The sequence below is a fragment of the Diospyros lotus genome, chromosome 3, assembly GCF_014633365.1.
Source record: "Diospyros lotus cultivar Yz01 chromosome 3, ASM1463336v1, whole genome shotgun sequence".
Taxonomy (NCBI): Eukaryota; Viridiplantae; Streptophyta; class Magnoliopsida; order Ericales; family Ebenaceae; genus Diospyros; species Diospyros lotus.
Window position 1 is genome coordinate 19,643,416 of NC_068340.1, and position 24,423 is coordinate 19,667,838.

At 35.6% G+C, this 24,423-nt stretch overlaps 2 protein-coding genes across 5 annotated transcripts in view; both read right to left on the reverse strand.

Annotated features, from left to right (window-relative positions):
• LOC127797280 (uncharacterized) overlaps window positions 1-1,314 on the reverse strand; it is a 30,719-nt gene extending 29,405 nt beyond the window's left edge. The window contains exon 1 of one of the 4 annotated variants that reach the window (XM_052330036.1): window positions 1,166-1,314. The gene's annotated coding sequence lies outside the window, so the exon portion shown is untranslated. Of the gene's footprint in view, window positions 1-1,161 lie in introns of all 4 variants that reach the window. The other 3 variants (XM_052330038.1, XM_052330039.1, XM_052330040.1) reach the window with 3 other exon arrangements.
• Window positions 1,315-14,346: 13,032 nt separating this feature from the next.
• Window positions 14,347-24,423, reverse strand: part of LOC127797405 (ASC1-like protein) — a 31,056-nt gene continuing 20,979 nt past the window's right edge. The window contains exons 2-7 of the mRNA XM_052330271.1: window positions 17,831-18,060; window positions 17,557-17,712; window positions 17,099-17,284; window positions 16,368-16,552; window positions 15,105-15,169; window positions 14,347-14,796 (exon numbers count right to left, since the gene is read on the reverse strand). Of these exons, the coding sequence (XP_052186231.1) occupies window positions 15,138-15,169; window positions 16,368-16,552; window positions 17,099-17,284; window positions 17,557-17,712; window positions 17,831-18,060 (789 nt within the window). The 3' untranslated portion in view covers window positions 14,347-14,796; window positions 15,105-15,137. The remainder of the gene's footprint in view (window positions 14,797-15,104; window positions 15,170-16,367; window positions 16,553-17,098; window positions 17,285-17,556; window positions 17,713-17,830; window positions 18,061-24,423) is intronic.

Here is a 24,423-nt window from a genome sequence, read left to right on the forward strand (position 1 = left end):
GCCACTTAGATTCCATTCAAATTCCTCTGGACCACTAACAAAATAAGAAAATGCATTCTATCTTGGAATCAATTATTATGTAAGAATAAGATCACCAATAATTGGTCCACTGTACCACTCGCCCCAGGCTTCTAAGCCTCATTAAACCTGACCAATGCCTATATTACCTCATAGCATAGCTAGTATCCATCTTTGGCCACTTTCTAGCTCACCAAGTTTCTTGCAACAACCCAGGTTACAGTTTCAATCCATTCTCCACTAAAAACTTACTTTTTGTCTCCCCTAAATAAGGATGGAAGTGAAATTGATGGAAAACTTGATTATGTGTTTTTACAATATTAACCTTGAAATTTTCCCTGAACTTTATAATACTCTATCTTTCCATTAAAAGGGTATTAATGGTCATTTGTTGTTCAAGATCCTCCCATTTCCATTACTTTAAAAAACAAGGAGAAATATTTTTCATTAGTTTCCATCCCCTACTCCTCAATTGGATACCTGTGAAAGGGTGTATCTGTTAGAGGTGGCTATTCATTTATTATAAATAGATAGAGAAACCAATCGTAAAGCATTATAAAATAACCTACTTTACGTCATATCTGCTTTCCTTCTATATTGACTTGCTCTATAAGGAAATCTTCAGTATTGCTGGCTACAGATTTGGTGAATTTGATTAATCCTAGGGGCGGTTTGTCATTTTCCCTGCAGCAATTCTAGTGAGGGCAAGTAACTCCATAAAGATAGTGAGTATATTCACGTTCAAAGTCACATTATACAAAATTCTCATAATACTTTTCCCAATACCCCTCAAGAGGTCTTTCATCAGCAACACATCTGTGTAACTGAAATCTACCCGTAACATTGAGTCATAATTACCACAGTTTTGGAGTGAGAATATGAAAGTACAAGAAACGTGATAACCTAATAAAACAACCTAGCTAGCATTGTTAACCCGGTTTCTGGAGTATCATGAATTGAGACTTAAAAGACCGAACATTTGAAGCCAAAAATAAAAAGAGAGCGAACGAGCTTCGAATAACGCCGCAAATTTCGAACTTTGGATAGTACCCCACTCATTAATCATAGACCGAATCATGTGACTGATAGTCTACAGATGTTTACAACAAATGTATACAGAGAGAGAGAGAGAGAGAGAGAGACCTGCCTTTTCACGACCAAAGTGACGATTGAATCCGGGAACGTGAGAGTCTGATGGAGAAATTGCTGGGCTTTGAATGTCTGATCTGGTCTGCGGTTGAACCCCTTATTGAAGCGACGCTGGCTTTTCTCACAAGAAAGGAACTGGTTTTTCCGGGCAAACCGTGGAACCGGTTTAGGGGGTCTATTCAATGACTGCGATTTTGTGCACCCGGTTCAACGGAAGTACACGTAGCCTTAGTCAATTTTGTGGGCCCCTCGTCTCTCCCCTCTCCTAGTTTAAAATATTCGTAATTTTTGTGATATTTTCATAAATAAAAGGTATCCATATAGAGTAAGGATGTAATCTCTTATTCATTAAAATATTTTTAAAATATTTGTGATATTTTCATAAAATATTTTTTTTCATAAACTTGTAGTATAAATTTTACAAAATATCGAGAAAATTTTTAAAAATATTCATAAAATATCTGTGAAATATTCAAAAAATATCGGTTAAATTTTATAAATGAAAAGTAAAATTTAACCTTTTTAAATAAGAATTTGTTAAGGTTTTATCAAATAAATAAAATAACTTTTCAACTCACACGACGAATCTCATTCTCATTAAAAATCTTATTATTCATATTCTATTTTTATAGTCAATTATCTCATTATTTATATTTTATTTTAATAGTCAAACATCTCATGATTGAATATTCTCATATCACTTGAATTGTTATTTAAAAATAAAAACTCTTTGCTATGTTTTCGTTTTCCATTTTCAAGTGTTATTCTCATCATCCCTTTGTTCAAATTACAAGCTAATTTGAGAAACTTGTTTACAAGTTAAAATCAAAACACAAAACGTAATTTGAAGATCCCTCCCCCCTCTCCTTCCTAATTCATCAAAAGTTACCTTGTTCATCGAAATTCTATTGAGTAATTAGTTTTTTAATGATTTGATTATTGTTGTGTTTTTGTTAAAAATAATTTGGAAGATTTTGTTTCTACTCACTTAGTAACTTGTTACGACCAAACGCAAAATTTGCTCTTGAGGTAATTTAATTGTTGTTTTTTTTTTCATTTATATAAAAGTTACATTGTTGTTGGTGATATATTTGAGTAATTAGTCTTTTAATGATTATTATATTATTGTTAAGCACTTGTATACTTTTTTATTCTATGTATAAATCCTTGAAACCACTTAATTTTCTACTTTCGAATTTATTAAATTAATGTTTATAACTTTATATATGTATATATCATTATGTAGATTGTAAAATAATATAATGAAGGATACATTAATTATAATGAAGATCCATTTTCATGTGCTATTCTTGTCATCTCTTTGTTCAAATAATATTAATTATGTACTATTTCAAGAATAAGAGAAAATAAAAATTTATGTATTTCATGTAGATATATAATTTACAAATGAAATTATGTGAGGCCTTACAAATGTATTTCATTTAGAGAATTTTTGTTTATTGATTTCATGTGGGGCCTTGAAATTTTTGGTATTTTGTTATTAATATTTGGTTTGTCTATATATGTATATATTGATTTCATTTGATGATTCATGTGTGGAGTATACGTGCATTGTTATCTTTTATTATTATTATTATTATTATTATTATTATTATTATTATTATTATTATAGTTTTTTTAACTTTATTTTTTAATTATTTATTTATCTATAATTTTTCATTATAGTTTATTTACTTTCAATTTATTTATTGATATGTAATTTCTTTTATTCATTTTCTTCTTAGATACTTTCTTATATTCATAGATACCGTTTTAAATTTTAGTTATGGATAGTGGAAGTGTTAGTAGAGATGTTAGCAATAGCCCAAAAGATCATGCATGGAAGTATTGTTTTTCAATGGAAGGAAATAAAAATAGAACTCAATTCAGCTTTTGTGGTTTATTCATGAAAAATGGAGTACCACACACTTTAAATTTCATTTACCACATATAAATCCAAGGATAAATTCAAGAAAATGTCCAAATGTTCCATTGGAAGTAAAAGCTGAGATATTGGAATGGATACGAATGAAAGATGTAGCCAAAAAAAAGAAATCGATTGTGGTGGATGTTAGTCTCTTAGGGTATGACCACTCAAAAGAGAGGTCAATTAAGTAATTAAAATTTTTCTCAATTTTAATAAATATTCTCGATTAATAATTTTATTAAAAAATATATATTTGATAAATATAATAAATTATATTTGAGATTAATAATAAATTATATTTGAGATTAATAATACATGTAAGCCACAAGATATAACAAAAATAAATACAATGAGGCACAAGACAATTTATAGTGATTCGGTATCTTCATATACACTTAGTCTACTCTCCCAATGTCTAAACCACTCTTGGGGTTCCACTAAAATAATTCCACTAAGATTTCCACACTAGTTCACATTGGAAACTAGATACACACCTAGATTACAATGGATTCTAGGCAATCATTATACTAAAGTTTTCTCCCTAACTTATCTTGGAAACTAGATTCATTTAGATTTTAACGGATCTAGGAAACCTATACAATCCTCAATAATAATTTAAATATTTACAAATAATTTATCCACACTTGGACACAAATAAGTAATTAAGAACAAATTATACAAGGCAATAATATTTAAATAAATAAATAAATTTGTAATCTCAAATGGAGAAGTTCAGATTTGTCATAGAAGACTTGAAGAACTTTTCTCCTTTTGCCTTGTGGCTCTTCGGTGGATGAACAATGAATTTTTGAGAGTCTTGAAATACTTAAAAATTAGCTTGAGAGTTTTTGGGAGATTTGGATGTGTAATATATGCAATGGATATTCAAAAAATAAGTTTGGGGGATATATATAAGCATTTTAACCAATAAAGAAATGGTTAATATGAAATTTAAAATTCAAAAAATGTTTAGGCTTTCTCAAACAATAAGAAAACATATCTCACCTTTAATTCAAAATAAATTTACTTTTTGCATAAGAAATCAAGATTTGAAAATTTAAATATAAGCTTTTGAGACATAAATTATTAAAACAAAAAAACATGTCTAAAAGCAATCTTTTTTAATTCAAAATAAATTTACTTTTTGCATGAGTAAAAGAAAACATGTTTAAAACCAATTCTTTTTAATTCAAAATAAATTTACTTTTTGTATGAGAAAAAGAAAACATGTTTAAAAGTAATTCTCCTTTAATTCAAAATAAATATACTTTTTACATAAGTAATAAAAGCATTTATTAATAAATAAAAATTCAAACATAAACTTTTGAGACATAAATGATCAAAAGAAGGAAACATGTCGAAAGACAATCCATCTTTAATTCAGAATAAATTTACTTTTTGTACTCACTTTTAATTCAAAATAAATTTATTTTTTATATGAGAAAGAAATACATTTATGTCATAAAAATATTTTTGTTAATCATCAAAACTTAATTAATATGAGCAAGTTAGCTCAATAGTGGAAAATATCATAAATGAATTGCGATGACAATTAGGTGAAAATTGAGGAATGTCTAATGGTAATGATGACGATGATGGGGACGATCTTTAATACCCCGTATTTCCAAAGATTGCCACGAATGAATTCGAAGTATCGAAAAATTGGCTTGAGAGGGCAATAAGTCATTGAATCAACTGTAGGGAGTACCCTAAAGCTTAGATATCTAAGGACAAATGTATGTGATTGATAAGCGTCTTGAGGCAAAATTTATGATGTTGAAAGAAATTAAATCAGAGACGATTTTTTGTACAACTATGAGTCGACTTGAAAAATCGAATGATAGTAAGGGACTTTCGGGAAGTCAATGAAACTCTGAAAATGTTCATATTTTATATAAGGAATAACCTTTAAGTGGTTTCGGGATGAAACAAAAGGGTTTGCGATCAAAACATGCATTCAAGTCTAAGTGTAATTTTTAATTCTAGTTGAAAAAGGGTTAAAAATGATATTTTTTTCAAATTTGTTGGGCCAATTGAGAAGCATGGGACTTAGGGGTGCAAGTGGTAAAATATCAAAACTTAAGGACTTGAAATAAGGGCTAAAATGGCATTTGGAATAAGCTTGGGGTGGAAATGCAATTTCTAAAACTATTGTAACAAGTGGCTGCCGACTTGCCACCCAACATGGAGCCAAATCCGGCGATGGGACAGCGGGATCTTGCCAGGGAATGTCCATCACTAGCCTAGAAAGCTTAAAGGTGAAGCAATGGCTTGTGATTGGCTAAGGGATGATCAGATTTTTCCTATAAATAGGCCAAGGGTTTTAATGTTTTTTGAGCATCAAATCCAAGCATTTGAGAGTGATTCAAAGGAATTAGATAAGGGGTTTGTGTTTTTGGAGTGTTGAGCATATTTTCTAAAAAAATTGGTGAGTTCTCGTGATGGTTTAAAGGTGTTTCAAGCGGTGGTCGGAAAAATAATGCTTCGCCAGAGGCAAGCTTTTGAGGGGTTTTTGGCCATTTTTTCAAGCATCCAAGGGTGCCAATGGAATCAATCGAAGGTGTAGAGCAAGGATGGTGAAGAAAATCATCGATCAAAGCAAATTTCAAGTCGTCGGAGAAAACAATGTGCGTGTAATACATGTGTGAACTCCATGCGTAGCACATGCACCTAGTGCCTAAAGACGCGTGAGGTACGGTTTGAATTTGGAATTTATTTTATTATTTTTATGAAATTAATTTATGATTTATGGTGGAGAAAAATTTAGAAAAAAACCTTGATGAAATATTTATTTTGGAATTTTTTTAAAGAAAATAAGGAGAAATTATGAAAAATAAATAAATATTGATATTCTTTTGAATGAATATTATGGCTAGGGATCATTGAGACAATTTGAGAACCGTTAGAAGCCTAGCACAAGAATCAAGATTTGACATGAATTTTGAAAAATTACCAAATTAAGTTCAATGTGAGACTCCTGTACACAAACTCTTATTATTCTCTTTCATGAAATCATATTACATATCTAAAATGTGTTTTCTAGGAAAATATATACTGTTGGCTTTCAAACTGTTGTATTCATAAAGTCCATGTGGCCATACTGTTATACCTATTTGTTGTTGCCTAAAGGTGAAAGTCATAGTTGGAGTTTCCCTCGAGATGCCCTAAATGTGACATGAGAAAGCTCTCATGTGGAAGGTCGTGTAAGCCTAAGGGACAATAAATATGGTTGTTACGTGAGTTCTATGAGGTTGGGTCGAGGTAACATGGTTAGGGACCTTTCAAAAGACACTATGCATGCGTCGTTGAGAAATCTCTCGTTGAAGTAGGTTGACATGTTCACGAGGCACTTTGGAATAGTCCTCCTTATTTTCTCATACACTTTATACATATTTATGCATATATATAAACTATTTGGAGTTCTCACTAGAAAGTTTATCTTCTAATTGGACTGTATCCCTAGAATATTTAAATGTTCTAGGTTCGACAAGCAACTCTAAGGGAAAGGAGATAGTTGAAGAATAAGCTTATTTTGCTGTATGTAGCATGTGTTTAACATGTCGTTGATTGTGTACGAGAAATTCAGTTGATGTTTAGAATCTATGCAAACCTTAGTATGTTTTCAGTCATGTTTGAGACATTCAATTAATGCTTACGAGAAATGATGACCATGTAATATATTTTGTAGATGTTTTGAACGATTTCCTATATGATAAATAAAGCATTATGATTATGTACCATATTAGGTTTGATCTAGTTTTTGTGTTTGTAATAACATCACCTGTCTTAGCTATTTAATTATTAAGTTTGATAGGTTGAGAATGTGAAATTGGGATTTCTGGGAATTTTATATTGTATGTCAATGGTTATGGTGTGTGGAAAAAAATATATTCTCGAAATCCTAAACTACTTGACACCCGTGGAATTTGGGGTGTTACACGATCCATATATGTATCTAGTAAACATGAATATTAAAGAGAGGGAAGCTTATCAAGATGTTCCTTGTCTCGTCTCTACGAGTCACTTTGGTTTCACTACTGTCTCCTCTTTAACTGGCATAATTCACATGCCATTATTTGACCACCTTCGGTCTCTCGCTCGACCCAATCCTTTGGATCCTTAAGCTATACGTCTATTTTCAAAGTCACTGAATGAACTTAAAAAATATTTATCATCTAATCCTAACTCAACAACTAGGCTATGTCATATCAGACAAACTATCCATTATTCAATCATCCTTGATAACTACCTGTTATCTTATCATTCATCATAATGATTTTGACTAATGACCTCAAGTCATAGTCTCTAAATCTCATAGATTTATATTCATGATCACCGAATCATCCTTATGTCCGAACCATATTATCGAACCCTATATTTCATAGATTAGGTTATTCCGACCAACTGTCCTAGTGCAAGGAGGCATCGTCCCCGTCATCATAGTGTTAGGTCAATAAGAGCAACAATAGAATTTGAAAGTAAAAGATCAAAAGATACAAGACTCTAACATTCTTAGCAAAAGCTAGATCAATAATGTGCCATGACTCACATCACGATCTAAAACCTAGCTAAGAATGACTCTGTGGGACTCAAAGAGACAAGACCTTAAACAAGGCTAGAGAATCGAATAGAACTAAAAGATACAAGCCTAACTCAGGAGTAACCTAGGCTCTGATACTAATCTGTCACAACCCTATTTCTAATAGGTCCTGACTGGCACTAATCCCTAAGCCTAGCGGCCCCACCGTGGATTAGTGAGCCTCTTCTCTAGTTTGATTTGTTATAAGCATTAATAATACAGACAAGATATAGAGACAAGAATTAAAACACTATATCAACTTCCCACGAAAAAATCTCGATATCTCATATACAACAGCTACAAAAAAAAATATATTGTCATAATTACATATACAATCCCATATCGCGGGCTTTTGGCACACATGTGTATCAAAAAAATAAAGTACAAAAGAAAAGACTCATCAATAAGTGCGCGTCTCCACAGAGCATCCTATATCATATCAAGAATCAAAAGGGGTCTGACATCATACCAAAAGATCTGCTGGACCAGTATTCAAAAGAAGAATCTCTTGAAAATATTTATTTTTTTTTAAAAAAAGAGTGAATCTTGTGGACTCGCGAGTATAAGGTATGTCATGCCCACTAAGAGAGTATGCAATAAAAAAAATGCTAAAATGAGCATCATGGATACAATAACATAATAGTAAAATGAACAATGAGTATATGTAGTATAAGTTTACATAATTTGAGATTCAACAGAAAAACATAGCGTAGAAAAAATAGGTGCCTAGAAACAACCCCTATAAGTTGCTCACCTAACCACCTAAGTCCCCTATATTTTTTTATATGAGATGCATGCACTGATTCTGAGGACACACTAGTAAAAATTGGCCTAGCGTCTATACGCACATGCACACAAGTACATATACTGGCACATACATCATCATCACACTATAATACCATCATAGCCCACGTGATAGCAGTGCTTAAACATACTACCCGTGTCTCTCATGGCCTTGGCATGCCAAGCCTCATAGTACCATGATCTTTTCCTGCTGTGAGTCACTAGGGAATCTACTAGTTAGTCCTTTAATAATGCAGATGATACCCTACTTAATACACAAGTCATAATCATATATCATTTCATATGGTGTCTAAAATATACCATATCATTCAATATTTCACATTCTCAAGATGAGAAATCAGTTAGGGTATCATTTATAATCTTTCTGCTTATGTTTCTCCCAGTAGGATGAAAATACTTCATGCATTTTAAAAACATTTAAAAAAAATCTTTTTTTTCTATGAACTGCATATAAAAATCATGTACAAGTTATGCATATAAAAATCAGTACAAGTTTATAATCTTTATGCATGGAATAGTATATACATGCATAATATAAGGTAAACATAACATATCCTGTCTACTCGCTTGGGAAAGGATGACTCAAGTCCGAGCCTAGGGAGAAGACTGAGCAAAATCCTGGGAATCCAAACATTCTCAAACTTATCGGGCTACCTCAAAATTTATGCCTCGCCTCAAGATACGTGCATCGCATCGATTTGCGTACCAACCTCAAAGTTCGCACAAGTCACTTCAATTTAAGTCTCAAAGCACCCTAATCATCACATTTATTTAAATAAGTATATAAACCTATTTTTTCATAATTTTTTGCATTTTCTCTATTTTTCTCTCTATTTCTTCCTATTTTTCCTCAATAAATTCAAATTAAATATTCTGCGAATATTTTCTCAAATATTTATCTATAAAAATTCATAAAATAACATTTCTGAATTTCTAGAATTTTTTAAAAAAATTTATTCACCTTAACTTAGTCTCTCAGGCTTCCTTGGTATGTGTGTCAAGACCTCAAAAAGCGTGTCCGATCAATTTTTTGGCTTCGAAATACTCATCTAGCCCCAAGATAATTCCCAAAATCATTTTAGCATTTTTTGGGATTTTTCTCCAATTTTTTACATTTTTTTCTTAATTTATTTTTCTTTTTTTTTTCTTCTTTTCTTCTTCTTCTCCTTCCTCCCTTCTTCTTATGTTCTTCTTTTTCCTTGCGCAAGCTCCTGCACAATACAACCATGCCCGCCGTCGTGAGCCAACGCTAGCGACTTTTGAGCACCTCCGGCCACCGCTGCCTCATCACCACCTCTGCACCATTGCTCGCGGCTGGTTGCTGCGTTGTAGCAATCGCTTGCGACCATGGCTGCAGCTCCCGGCTCCGCTGCTGCCCATCGCAACACCAACCGCCTTCGCATGCACTACCACGAGCCACTCCTGGTCTGCCGACCTCCATTGTTGCTCCAGTTTCAACTTCCATGGTCACCCGCAACCGCCCAGCAAGCAGTTGTTGTCGCCTCTTCACGCTACAACCGGCCACCAGATCGACCATCTCTCACTCGCGCAAACTCTCTCATTCAATCTCTCTTTCTCGATCTCACATTTGATCTTAGCCCAAGCCAAGCTCTCCTTCTCCTCTGCATCTCTCATTCTCTGCAAGATCCAAGTTTTAGAAGAAATGCTAGGGCAAACAAGTCACGGGTATATACATATATATATGTGTATGAATTACACATTTACCGTCACTAATTCTCCTTAATTGCACTTAGGGATTTTGGTAATTACACTATAAACTTTGATAATAGCTCTTGGACCCTCCAAGACCTTAAAACAATTACCCTCAAGCCACACCATATCTTGATTTATCGAAATTAATAACTGGCATTTACTCGATAAATATTGATTTCGTCCATACGTCCTCACAGGACCTTTGTTTCATCCCAAAACTATCATAGGGTTGATCATTATGAAAAATCGGAGCCCTTTCAAGGTTCCGTTGATTTCCCAAAGGTCCCCTACGACAATTCGATTTTTCAGCCTAAATCATAACTATATTTTAGTTGTACCGAAAATCGTCTCAATTTTGATTTCTTTTAATACCATAAATCCTATCTCAGAACGCTCATCGAGACCATATCATTTTTCATAGATATTTTCACTCCGGGGCATTCCCTACAGTTGATTCGGTACTGATAACTATAAAAAATTATACTTAACCCTCTAATCTTTTGATAATTTTACCTATGACCCACGTTAAAATTACTCTTGAGCCATTTTGAAAATCTGGGATATTATACTAGAGCGCTTACCAATTACATCTACAATCATGAGTGGTTGTTAGCTCAAATGAGAAAATTTTGTGGAGGAAAAATAGTCTGCCCTAGAGCAACTCAATTTGCCACAAATTATCTCTACTTAAATAGTCTTTTGAAAAAGAAGTCCAGCCTTAAGCAATTGTTTACTAGTGATGTGTGAGCTGAAAATCGATTGAGTACTACACCATTGGGATAGAAGATGGAGCAACAAATCCTTGAATATCGATTTTGGAATCAAGTTGCACATGTGGTAGCTATTTATGAGCCGTTATACGAAGTCTTTCGGTTAGTTGATACAGAAGTTGTTCCAACGATGCTGTTTGTATACGAATTCATTCATATCATGAAAAATTCCATTAAACAACAAAGAGCAGTACAATGGGTTTTTCAAATTATCAATGATTGTTGGGATAGAACACTTAGTCATCCACTTCATGTGGCATGTATAATATTTTAAGTATTAATTTTATGATACCCTTTTTTTTTTTTAAATTTATCTTGCTAATAATTGTATTTATGTATTTTCTTCCCTTGAAGCCTACTACCTTAACCCAAGGTACCAATACAGAGAAGGTGTTGGTGTGAATACGAAATTTATAAGTGCAATTCATGAAGTATTTTCAAGGCTAGATCCAAACGCTAATGGAATTGCTCAATTTGGAAATGAGGTAAATTATTTAATGAGAATTTATTTTAATTAAATGTTTGCATTATATTAGTTGTTTGAGATAAGCTCTCTTTGTACATAGCTAACATATTTTAGAGATTCAAAGAAAGGATTTGGTCATCGCGTTGCCATTGCTGCTAGAACTATTATGATGCCTGGTATGTTTTTTTATCTCAAATTGTCTCATCTTCAACATGTGAGAGAAATTGGAGTACTTTTTCACTCATTCATACAAAACAACGGAATTGTCTTGTATATGAGGAACTATAAAAACTTGTGTTTTGCTACTATAATATGAAGCTTAAAATAAGAGACATGGAGGCTGCAGTGGATAAGGTTACAGAAACAGAGTATTTAGATCTTTTGGACATTTTAGTGGAATTAGGAGAAGAGGATGAGAATCAACTCTCTCAATGAGTTTGTTCACTATACCTTGATGATGATGAAGGTAGCCCCAATCCCCAAATTGCTACAAGTGCTTGCAAATATGGAATCAATGTTGACTAGGTGATATCAAAAGAGGTTACGAGTAGTAGTAGAGGTGATCCATGGGACATGGGAATGCAAGGAGAGGTGTGTAGGTCCAGAACTAGCTTTCATTTAGATGATCATATTGATGAAATTAGTAATGAAGACATTGGTAACATTGCAATACGAGGAGAGGTGCGTAGGTCCACAACTAGCTTCAATCAAGATGATCATATTAATGGAATTCATAATGAAGACAATGGTGCCGATGATGGTGATAATAATGATGGCGATGATGACGACAACAATGGAGAAAATAATTATGCTTTTACTCAAAGAAATGATACTAATACAAGTTTTCCATTGAGCCCATTTACTGGTGAAGAATAATACACTCATTGCACACAAGATGAAGACCATGGGTGTAGAGCTGGGGTCCAGGCATAAGGGCTATTGGTAAGGATTATACAAAGAGAATGCATCAAATTTAGTTAGGGATGTCATCATCCAATGAAGATAACATTTCAACTACTTTTGAATCCATAAGTTTAGGGCCTAGTGATGATGGCTATAAAGGTTTTGGGATCTCCAATGATCCTTACACACAATTTCCTATAGATGGATAGATGGTAGGAAGAAATCAAGAAGCTTATTCATGGCATATTCGTGATTATATTCAAAACCATTCAAATTATATGTCATGGTATGAATATTGTATAAATCTAGATGCTAGCCACACCATGTATGAACTACCTAGGACTTCATTTTCGTATTAAAATTTGCATGACTTGTGTGATGCAAATTAATTAAAAAGTTTTAATAGAAGCTTTTTAATTTTTTATATAGCTTGTCTATATATTATATCCATATTTATACCTTTTAGTTGTTACTTGTTAGATATAATATAATTTTTTAAATATAATATGATTTTTGGTTGTAGAAATGATTATTTTAACATTACTAAAAGTTTCATTAAAAAATATTATGTTTTTAACTAAATTTTCTTACTTTTCGTAAATTATACGTCAATTTCCATCGACATCGATATTTTTGCCAAATTGTAGAATTGATATTTCCATCGATATCGATATTTTCAACATTGTTCTCTTCTTCTCTAACAACCCTCTCGTCGCCTTTCTCTCGCCGCCGCCATCCTCTTACCATTGTTGCCACCACCTTGCCTCGCTTCATCTCATTTCCTTGTTGCCTTTCGCGCGCCAATCGCCACGAAGAGGGAGGATGCAACAACGGTCGACGATTGGCTAGGCAAGATGAGGCGGTGAGGATGCAACAATGAGGTGGCGAGCATGCAATGGCTAGGCAGGGCGAGGTAGCAACGGCGATGGGAGAATGGTGATGAGAACAAGGGAATGAGAGGGAGGGGAAGAGAGAAACAGGGTTGGGGAAAGAAATTCGAAAATGATTTTTTTACCCTCTAAATTAATAGGGAGTTAGTTCACCCCATTAAATGGAGGTGCACAAAATTATACTCCTATTCAATTCAAAACCCTAAAATATTAAGCTTTTAGGGCACAACTTTCCCTTTGCTATTCTTTGTTCTATATTTTAATATTTATTTTTATTTTAAAAAATAAAATTTCTTTGAATTTATAAAATATAATATAAAAAAAATAGATATGAAGACAAGAATCACAATCGAGGATCATAATGTCATTCTTAAGGGTGAATAACCCTTTGGCCACTCCAATCGTGGACAATGGAAAGGGGGTGAAAGGAAAAGGGAATAAAAATTATAAAATTATTTTTTTATCTTTATTTTATGAAAATATTTTAAAATGTTGAAAAGCAAAAACAAACAATTAAATGCTTCTCTCCTTTTTTTTTTTTTTTCAAAATCACAAAAAATAAAAAATAATGAACACTCTTGTCAAATAAATCTTAAAATAAATGACATATTCAAGTAAAGTAAAAATAGAATTCCTTTTGTTTGGATGTAAAAAAAGTTTCAAAACGTTTTAAAAATTATAAAAATGATTTAATTTTTTTTAAATATTTCTTGACTTTTTGGTACAATTTTCTTTTTTAAAAACACTGAAAGGGTACTTCCAAGATATTTCCGTGCATTATAGACTTTACATTTATTTTACAAAAAAAAAAAAACTATTTTCACTATTCAAACTCATAGCCTTCCAATTATATAAAGAACTTTAAAGTTACGACACCCACCAAAACTCACGGCCATTCAATTATAAAGAAACAATACTATGATTACACCAAAGCCACCGCTTTTACTAATAAATCTTCTACGTTTTGGCTAAAATTAGGATTTAGGACTACCTTGAGACTTTCCAACCCTACTCAGATCACATTTTAAAATTTCTAGACTAAACTCGATATGATTTTGACATTGGAACAGAGAATGTAGAAACTGAAGGCAAATGAAACTTCTCACAGGGCAGGGTCTTTCTTCAAGTTACATAAAATAATGAATGAGAGTAGAATTGCAGGCTGCTTCACTCAGCAATAAGTAAATTGGAAAACGAAACTAGTGTAAGGATCTGTAGCTCAACCATTACAGGCTGGTATAAGGTTGAGGTTCTGAAAATGAAAACCACTTAGATCAAGGCTTCTGGGTAACAAGAGGAAGAGGGAGATGAAGAAAGGAAGAAAGAGTGACTAATTATTCACTGCAATATTACAATCTCTAGCCAATTATGAGCTTTCCTAGCAACAATTCCTGTTAAGCTGGCAGGTTTACAAGCTTAAGCAATGTTGCATGAGACAAATCTTCAAACTATTGAGGAAATTTTTGCACATTTGCTATCCTCCCCGTCCTGCTTTCGCATCGGGTTTTGTCAATAAATGGATCTGATATAACATTGAGCATGCATCTACGAGTTTTAAAATCCTAACTTCTTTCTACCTGCAAAACCAAGTATGAAAAGAGTAAGAATTCTTAATGCAAAATAGACCGAAGGATGCAGGTACAAAAGACAGACATCTTAACTTTCCACAGAAATTGGGTGATCTGCAAGTCAATGCATTGGAGACGTTTTCTTGAAAGTTTTTTAGGGCATGAGACCATGATGTTTAGTTTAATGCGAGCAGTGCAAGGTTAGGGTAAATGTGGATCATGAAAACTGGCTCCACCTTTAATATCTAAGGGCACAACATAAATGAAACTATTTTTCACATGTAACCGGTTACAAAATTTCAGTGCAGTTAGCATACATCAAACTGGTGGACTACAAATCTTTGCAATGATCAATCTTCGTGTTCTTCTTCACCTTCTGAATCTGCATAAGGTAAAAATATCTCGTTTAGAGATCAAGAAGTGAACAAGAAAGTGCAGAACAGAGGTATATTCTAGTTTGAATTTTGCAACCATGTCGGGATGAGGACAAAACAAAAACTCACCCCGATTTCCATCAAGGAAGTTTTTAATATACCTAAACTAGAAAAACCAAGCACAGCAGAGTGGATATCACAAGGAAGTTCAATGGCATATCATGTAGGCGATTTATGTCATCATTGTACAGTGAATTTGCACAAAACTTGGTCCACTTTGTTTTCAACAGGATGAAATGGCAAAGCTACTGCATTTTGTTTGCAACAGTATTAAATGACCATCTTTATCCACCAGAAGTTGAAATATTCACTGATGATATGAAATATTAATTTCCACCGTAGGAACTAATTTATATATATATAAACAAACAACTGAAGAAACATCTGTACAGTGCAATTATCCAGACTAATTTCATCCTCTAGAATAAATTCAGCGGAGTTTGACAATCTATGATATATACTGACTTGAAATCCTCTTTCTCAGAAAAAGAAAAAAAAAAAACTTCAAATACATGATTGATCCCTAGTAATGTGCTTATTCTGTCTTTGTTTTTTTTTTTTTTTCTTTTTTCTGATAAACAACAAAGAGGGTAGCACGAGAAAAGCACACAGCTAGAAGGGGGCAAAAGTCAAAAAATAATCAAAATTATTTTGATCATAAAATTAAAATGGTTAGGAGGGAAAAAAAAATAAACAAGCACAAACACATTATCTTAATTTTTTATTCTTGGCTTCAGATTGTTTTCTACAAAATTGCATGACATGTTCGTATCTAAGCAATGACATCATGTCTGACAAGTATCAAAACTGTCCAAAGTTAAGAAACTTTAAGAAATGGCATGGGTAGTTATCATATTAGGACATGTATTGTGCCACAAAGTGTCCAACTAAAGTTTGTGTCTTATACTCATCCATAATTGACATGACACATTATTAGAACTTAATTCTAAGCTCTTGTGTCATCAATCAATGTTGCTCTTGGTGATGACCGCTTTCTTCTTTAATCAATTCTATTGCTTTATAAGTTCCAATAATTCTACAATTTTAAATTATCCATGCATTTTGGAAAAGATTCGACTAAGTACTCAAATAACAAAGCTGTCAAAGTCATTCCCATAGCAAAGTAAGATTAGGTTAGCTACTTACCAGATCGAACATCATCACTAACTTGGCCTCTTGATTTTATTTGCTTGACAAGCATCCGATACATCAACACCCACCAATAAATGTGAAGGACGAGCAAAGAAAAAAGAAGAGAATTGAACACGTAATAGTAAATTGGTCCATCCACTTTGTGCTTGTCCTTGTCCAAGGTCTGGACAACTTCATAACTGTCATATGGATGAAGCAACAGAGCTTATAGGAACAGATTAGAAAAATGATGCAAACACAAGTTAAAAGATATTGCTTGACCAACATATGACAAATCCATTACAATAGAAACTTTTTCATGCCCGATGCTGCAATAATACATGGCATAAAGTAAATAGCTGAGATAGATTTTCTTGGATCAATTGCTAGAAGCTCTTTATAGTGAAATAAATGGAAGAACCGAGCAATTAATGTTACTAAATATAGAAATTACAATCAAGTATGCTTGTAGTCTATCCCTCTGTAGGTCGTCCAGCAAGCTTAAGAAAAGAATTACAAGCAAGCATTGATGGGATTTTGGAACACCATTTTTAATTTAAGCCAGTTCTTACTAGACAATGCAGATAAAGGAATTACTAGTTTTGGATAGTCATCCTCAATATATCATGGATAAAGATGATTAGAGAGCCAGAATTCATGTAGACAACCACATCTAGGAAAATTAAACATTGTGATGATGATGAGATGGCCATCCTCAATAGATATATGCATCAACATGTACTCACCTTGTACTCCAGAGGATCCAAAATGGATAGTAGATTAGGCGAAGAATGATCCAAGACAAAACAAAAAGAATAAACACGAAGCTGGCAAGAGTTTCAGCACCACTGTATTTAGACATCTTCCCTACTTCCAGAAATATATCACTGGCATCATGAATTGCTAAAACAACTGAGCCAACACGAGCAAACCTACAACAAAACACAGAAGAAAATGAATTGTTCATGCTAGTTGTCAGTAATTTTTAAAAAGCAGTAGAACCAAATTTCACAAATGTATGGAGTTACACCCATGTAGTATTCTAAAAGATCTTTATATTCATAGGAGTAATATGTTAGGACATCATGTAGGCTGTTGTCACTCTTTTTGAGTCTATAAGCTGACTGCTATCAGCTTATTTGTTATTATGGTGCCAAAAAATAAAATTACAAGCTAAATGATTCTCTTGAACATGGTAACGTACCTTAATATATACGAAAGCACAATTAAAATGACAGTGGCAACATGATGACTCATTGATACCCCAAAATCAGAGCGCCTTGTTTCCCAGAAAATTAGAGCAAATATAGAGTATGTGTAGAACCCAGCATCATACATATATAATCCTTTCAATTTCAACCTGAATATTTGACAAATAGTCAGTTAACTGATTAGAGACCCCAAGAAAATCGAAGACAAGAATATAACAAATATGGACTTGAACAAAGACCATTGATGTATAGTATTTGGAATCATACTTGGTTTTCTGGTCAGGCCAGGCCTGATTTCCTGGCCCCAACCAAAAGGATCTAGTGTCAGTGAACCAAGCTTCTCTATAAGTGACAGAAAGTGCCAGAATCTCTGCAGAAAGGAAATAAACACATTTCCATGCTGATTCTTTGAATTTTCGTATTCTCTTTCTCCTGTCATCTGTTTCAACAGCCAGTTTCTGCTTTCCTTTCCCAAAAATCAACTGTCTCCCTAATTTCTGCAACAGATACAACCATTTCAAATTGAGGTATCACGGTAGATGAAAAATGGGGGATATTTTATATATTTATTTTTGGTGTTTTTTCTTTTTTTGGGGGGTGGGGGGTTGGATCTGATTGGCTGAGCACGCACTGATTAAATAGCAAAGTTATCTACATCTCAAAATTGAAAAGAAATACATAGAGAACAGGCAACGCAATATGCTTTTATAGCATAAAATAAAGGTGCCTACAATCCTCCTGCAAAGAAGTTGGAATCAGATAAGCTATCAGAAATGCAAGAATAATTCTGTTCATCATCAGACAAGGTTTTGATGTGAACCAGAAAAGATACCACTGAAACTTGGATTCAATTTCACCAACTTCAATCAAATTAGAAGGAAAAAACTGGGTATTCGAGAGACCTTTAACTCTCCCTAAGAACTAAATCCAAAATTTTCTCACCCCTACCAATTTCTCCCTCTCCTATATTCTCTTCCCTCCAATTTCTGCCTCCCCTATATTCTCTTCCCTCCTCCTCTAACTGAATTTGGTTTCGCACTTGTTGGGTTGTTACATAACCTGGTGATTTTCCCACTCTACCCCTACGAACATGGCTGGCTGTTATGTTAGCCAGCCAATTTACTCTCCTGCCCCTACCCTTGCCCCTTGGACCGTCTTTGATACATCCAGTGAACTGGGGGGCCTATCATTACTCCCCCCCCTCAACTTTCACCTTGTCCTCAAGGTGGAAAAATGGAGATTGCTGCTGGATCAAATGGTAAGGCTCCCAAGTAGCTTCTAACAGGGGTAGCCCCTTCCATTGTATGAGCACCTCTAATCCCCGTAAGTTCTTCTCGATTCCCATCCAAACTCCAAGCACTGCCTCCGGTTCCACCAACATCTCAAGATCTTCATTAAGCTGTCAGGGAATCTCCACATTAGTTTCCAATGCCCCCCTTGTCTCCTGTAGTTGGGACACGTGAAATACAGGATGGATAGGGAAATGAGGTGGCAGTATCAGCTTATAAGCTACCGGGCCTACCTCATTCTCAATTTCAAATGAACCATAATATCGGGCAGCCAACTTTTCATTTACACGGACGACCAATGATTTCTGACGATATGGCCTTAATTTCAAATAAACCAAGTCTCCTTCTTTGTACTTCACCTCCCTTCTTTTCAAATATGCTCCCTTCTTCATCACTGCTTGTGCTCTCATCAACTGTGCCTTCAATTCCTTAAGGAATAAATCTCTCAATCAACTGTTGCTCCACCATTGAAACAGGGGTAGTTCCCTTCTCAAACCTCAATAACGGTGGTTGTTCTCGCCATACACTGCTTGAAATAGAGTCACCTTGGTAGCAGTGTGGTAGGAGGTATTATACCATAATTCAACCCAAGGTAGCCATATGTACCATGCCTTCGGTTTTGAGGAAGCAAAACAGTGTAGGTAGGTTTCTAAAGTCTAGTTAAGTACCTCCGTTTGCCCATCCATTTGAGGGTGATAAGCTGTGCTTTTGTTGAGTTTGGTACCTTATAGTCGGAACATCTCCTCCCAAAATTTTGTCTCTATCCAATACAATGGACCTTGGCATTCCATGAAGCCTCACTACTTCCTTAATAAAAATTCCTGTCACCTCCCCAGTTGTAAACGGGTGTTTAAGGCCAATGAAACGCCCGTACTTACTCACTCTGTCCACCACCACCAAAATTGAGTCCATCTTGTTAGACTTTGGCAATCCTTCAATGAAGTCCATAACAATGTCGTCCCAAATTTGGTTTGGGATAGGAAGGGGCTGCAAGAGTCCGCCCAGTGCTAAGGCCATATATTTATTTCGTTGGCAAACCGAGCAATCACTTACATATCGATATATATCCCTCTTCATTCCCTGCCAACAGACATTTGCCGCCACCCTCTTGTAAGTTTTTAAGAATCCTAAGTGTCCTCCTACACTTCTATCGTGCCCCTCATGAAGTAACAATGGAATGAGAGTGGATCCCTTGGGTAAATACAACCTTCCCTTGTAAAGGAGATGGTTGTCCACCAGCTAGAAGTTAGGGTGTGAAGTAGGATCAGCTTGGAGATCTTGAATAATTCCTTGCAATCTTCCATCTACCTTTACCTCAATGGCCAACTAGTCCATTTGGACCACTTTAGGCACTGTTAAGGCCATTATTGTTGTTGGGCCATTATTATGGCTGGGTGGTAGATTCGAGACAGCCCATCAACAGCCTTATTCTCCAAACCCAGCAGATATTGTATCTCAAATTGGAACCCCATCAATTTCACCATCCATTTCAAGTATTCCAGACTCAACACCCGCTGTTCCATCAAGTATTTGAGGCTCCTTTGATCTGTTAGAACCACAAACTTCTTGCCTAACAAGTAGTGTCTCCATTTTTGCACAACAAACACTATGACCATTAGTTCCCTCTCATAAACAGATTTTTTCCTCCCTAACTGACTGAAAGCATGACTGAAATAAGCAATAGATCTTTCCTCTTGCATTAATACACCCCCATTCCTTGTCACGAGGCATCAGTCTCAATGACGAAGGACTTCCCAAAGTCTGGTAAGGCTAAAATGGGTAGGGATACCATTTTAGCCTTAAGTTGCTGGAAGGCCTGCTCGGCTGCCATATCCCAAAAGAAGTTATTTTTCCTTAATCTCTCTGTTAGAGGCCTTGCTAACTTGTCATAATCCCTCACAAAGCGTCTATAATACCTCGTGAGATCAAGGAATCCCCTTAATTCCTTTACTGATGTAGGAGTAGGCCAATCTAACATAGCTTGTACCTTGCTTCAATTGGCTGAAACCCCATGATGAGACATAATATGGCCTAAATATTCAATTTCAGCTGCCTAAACACACACTTCTTTCTGTTGGCAAAGAGCAGGTTGTCTGCGCACAACGTAAAGTGTTGTGTGTGCTGTTCAAAATCCCTGTTATACACCAATATGTCATCAAAGAATACCAATACAAAATGCCTCAAATATTCTCTGAAAATGTCATTCATCAATTATTAGAAGGTGGCTGGCGCATTCATCAGCTTGAATGGCATTACTAGGAACTCGTAATGCCCTTCATGAGTCCTAAAAGCAGTCTTGGAAACATCCTCAGACTTGACTCTAATTTGAAGGTAACCAGATTTCAAATCGAGCTTGGAGAAGACCATGGCACCATACAACTCATCAAGTAACTCCTCTATCACGGGAATGGGAAATTTATCTGGCATAGTAACCTTGTTCAAGACCCTATAGTCCACACAAAAACGCCACCCTCCATCCTTCTTTTTTACTAACAGCACCGGACTCGAAAATAGGCTGGACAATTCCAGCAACCAACATCTCCCCCACCAACTTCTCAATTTCATTTTTTTTTTTGCAAATAAGGGTATCTGTAGGGCCTTACACTAACCAGTGTGGTTCCCGAAACCAAATTTATGGCATGATCCTTCCTCCTGCAAGATGGCAGCCCCTCTGGTGTAGAGAAAACTCTCTCAAACTCAGCCAACACCCCCCTTAACATCACTAGAGCTTCCTTTTAAACTTTTTTGATCTCTGTCGCCATGGTTCCCAATTCTAACAGCATTCCTTCCCCATTTTCCTTAAAGGCCTTCACCATCGCCTTTAAGGACACCAAGGTCTTACTTAAGCTAGGGTCCCCTTGCAATGTTACTGCTATGCCTCTTATCTGAAATTTCATTGTGAGGGCCTTCCAATCCACATTCATTCCCAAAATTACGTCTGAGCTCTCCAAGTCTAGAGGTAAAAAATCCTCTACAATTTGTAGATTTTGGAGATTAAGCTTCACTCATTTGCAAATTCTAGCCCCTTGCACTACCATTTTCGTTCCCATAATTACCCCATATCTTGCTATTTCCTCCCTCGGTAAACCCAACTGCTGTACCAGCTCGATGGCTATAAAATTATGCAGTGTTCCTCCATCAATAAGCACCACTACTGGCTGCCCCTCTATGTCCCCTTTGAGCTTCATAATTTGTGGTGTAGTTAATCCAACTATAGAGTTCATTGAGAGTTCAATGACCTCCCTCCCTTGCCCTGACTCTCCTTCTATCTCTTCCAACATTTCTCCCTCAACTACTGCCTTTTCTACCTCTTCATCATATATTATCATCACTTGCAACTCTTTATTTCTGCACTTGTGGCCTATAGTATATTTCTCATCACATCGAAAATATAGGCCCTTATCCCTTTTTGCCTTCCACTCTGCCTCGCTAAGCCATTTGAAAGGCGGGTTACTCCATCTCCCATTGGCCTGTGGTCGATATGGATTAGTAGGACTGACTGTTATCGATATGGATTAGTAGGATCGACTATTATCATCACTTGTAGCTCTTTATTTTTGCACTTGTGGCCTATAGTATATTTCTCATCACATCAAAAATATAAATCCTTATCCCTTTTTGCCTTCCACTCTACCTTGCTAAGCTGTTTGAAGGGCGGGTTACTCCATCTCCCATTGGCCTGTGGTCAATATGGATTAGTAGGACTAACTGTTGTCGATTTGGGGGGTTGTTGCGAGTGTGGCAGAATTCCCCCTCGCTGGTAAGTCGAAATTGGGTTTGGCGTGGCCTGTCCCTTGTTCGAACCAGATCCAACCGCGCCTCCCCAAACCACTTGATTCCGCTCCTCTGTACGTTGAGCTAAATCCATCATTTGCTCCAAGCCCCTTAGCCTCAACTCGGCCTTGATATTAGGCTTTAAACTATTTATGAAATGCCCTTCCAACATGGCTTCCGGTAGGTTCTCAAGAGGCAGTGCCAATGTCTCGAAGCATTGGCGGTACTCCATGATAGTTCCCTTCTGTCGAAGGGCTAGAAACCTCTTTTTTACGGAGCCTTCTTGGGCTGGTCAGAAATGACTCCTAAACAACAATTTGAAGTCCTCCCAATTCCTCACCTCTCATCTCTTTTCTTCCCATTGGAACCATGAAAGGGCAACACCCTCCAAACACAGTGTTGTTGTATCCAACTTCTCATTATCAGTTAACCCGTTCACCGCAAAGTATCATTCGGCTCGAAATATCCAATCATCCAGATCTTCGCCTTCGAAGAGAGGCATCTCCAATTGACATCCACGGATCTCCGACCGCCAGCCCCCATCGAAACCACCTGCTTCAGCTTGTCGTACTCCTATTTCCGGCGTCGCCTTGGAATCCTGAATGAATTTCGGTGGCTACTCTCCCAACTTCTCCGTGTTCTTCCTCTCCCGTTCCTGCTCTCCCCACCTTGTTCTCATCCATGCGAATTGCTCCAGCATGTTCGCGACATTCTTCTCCACTGATTGAACCTCACCCCTCATGGCATCAACTCCCCGTTGCATGTCTTCCATCATCCCTTCCAATTCACCTACTCGGTCCATCAGGTTCACCATCAGGATCGGTGATGCTCTGATACCAAATTGATGCGAACCAGGAAAGAAACCACTTAAAGTTGGATTCAATTTCACTAACCTCAATCAAATTACAAGGAAAAAACTCGGTATTCGAGGGGCCCTTAACTCTCCCTAAGAATTGAATCCAAAATTTTCTTACCCCTACCAATTTCTCCATCTCCTATATTCTCTTCCCTCCTCTAACCGAATTCAGTTTCGCACCTGCTGGGTTGTGTAACAACCTAGCGATTTTCTCATTCTACCCCTACACACATGGCTGGTTGTTATGCTAGCCAGCCAATTTACTCTCCTGCCCCTACCCATTGGGCCGTCTTTGATACATCCAATGAATAGCGAGCCTATCAGGTTTCTCAGTCATTGGCATTGCACATGATGTGTAACAACATGCATTTGTTAAAAACTTTATTTTGCAAGTTTTAATTCATTTTTATATGTGCTTGAGAACATAAATGAAAGAAGTTGTCTTTTAAATTTAGTGTTTTAGATTGAAATTTACCACATGCTCAGAATATTGTGCTTTTGTAGAAGTTCTGCAATGGTGCTACTTGCCTCCCTAGCTATCCATGACTATTCACATGTTTCATTAGAATAAAAACACTCATTATCATAACAAGCCTTAATTCTACTAGGTGGCATCGGCTAAATGGATTCTCTCTTTCTAATCATCCCTATCTATGACCATATCTACTATAAGGTTGTTATATTTCATATTATGTCTAAGGATTTGTTACTAAATTTTCTTTAGTCTTACTCTACTTCTTTGCTACAAACTTCTTTTATTCCATTCAGTTTCCTCAAGTGTTTGTTAATATTCTTCTCTCATGTGCAGTATAGCTTAATCATATCTCACACATCTTATTTTCAATAAAAGCTACCCCAACCTTATTACAACTCTAATTCTGATTTTTTTGTGTAGATGTCTGAATGTCTCAGCATTTATATCCCAAATGTTCTCTATTTAG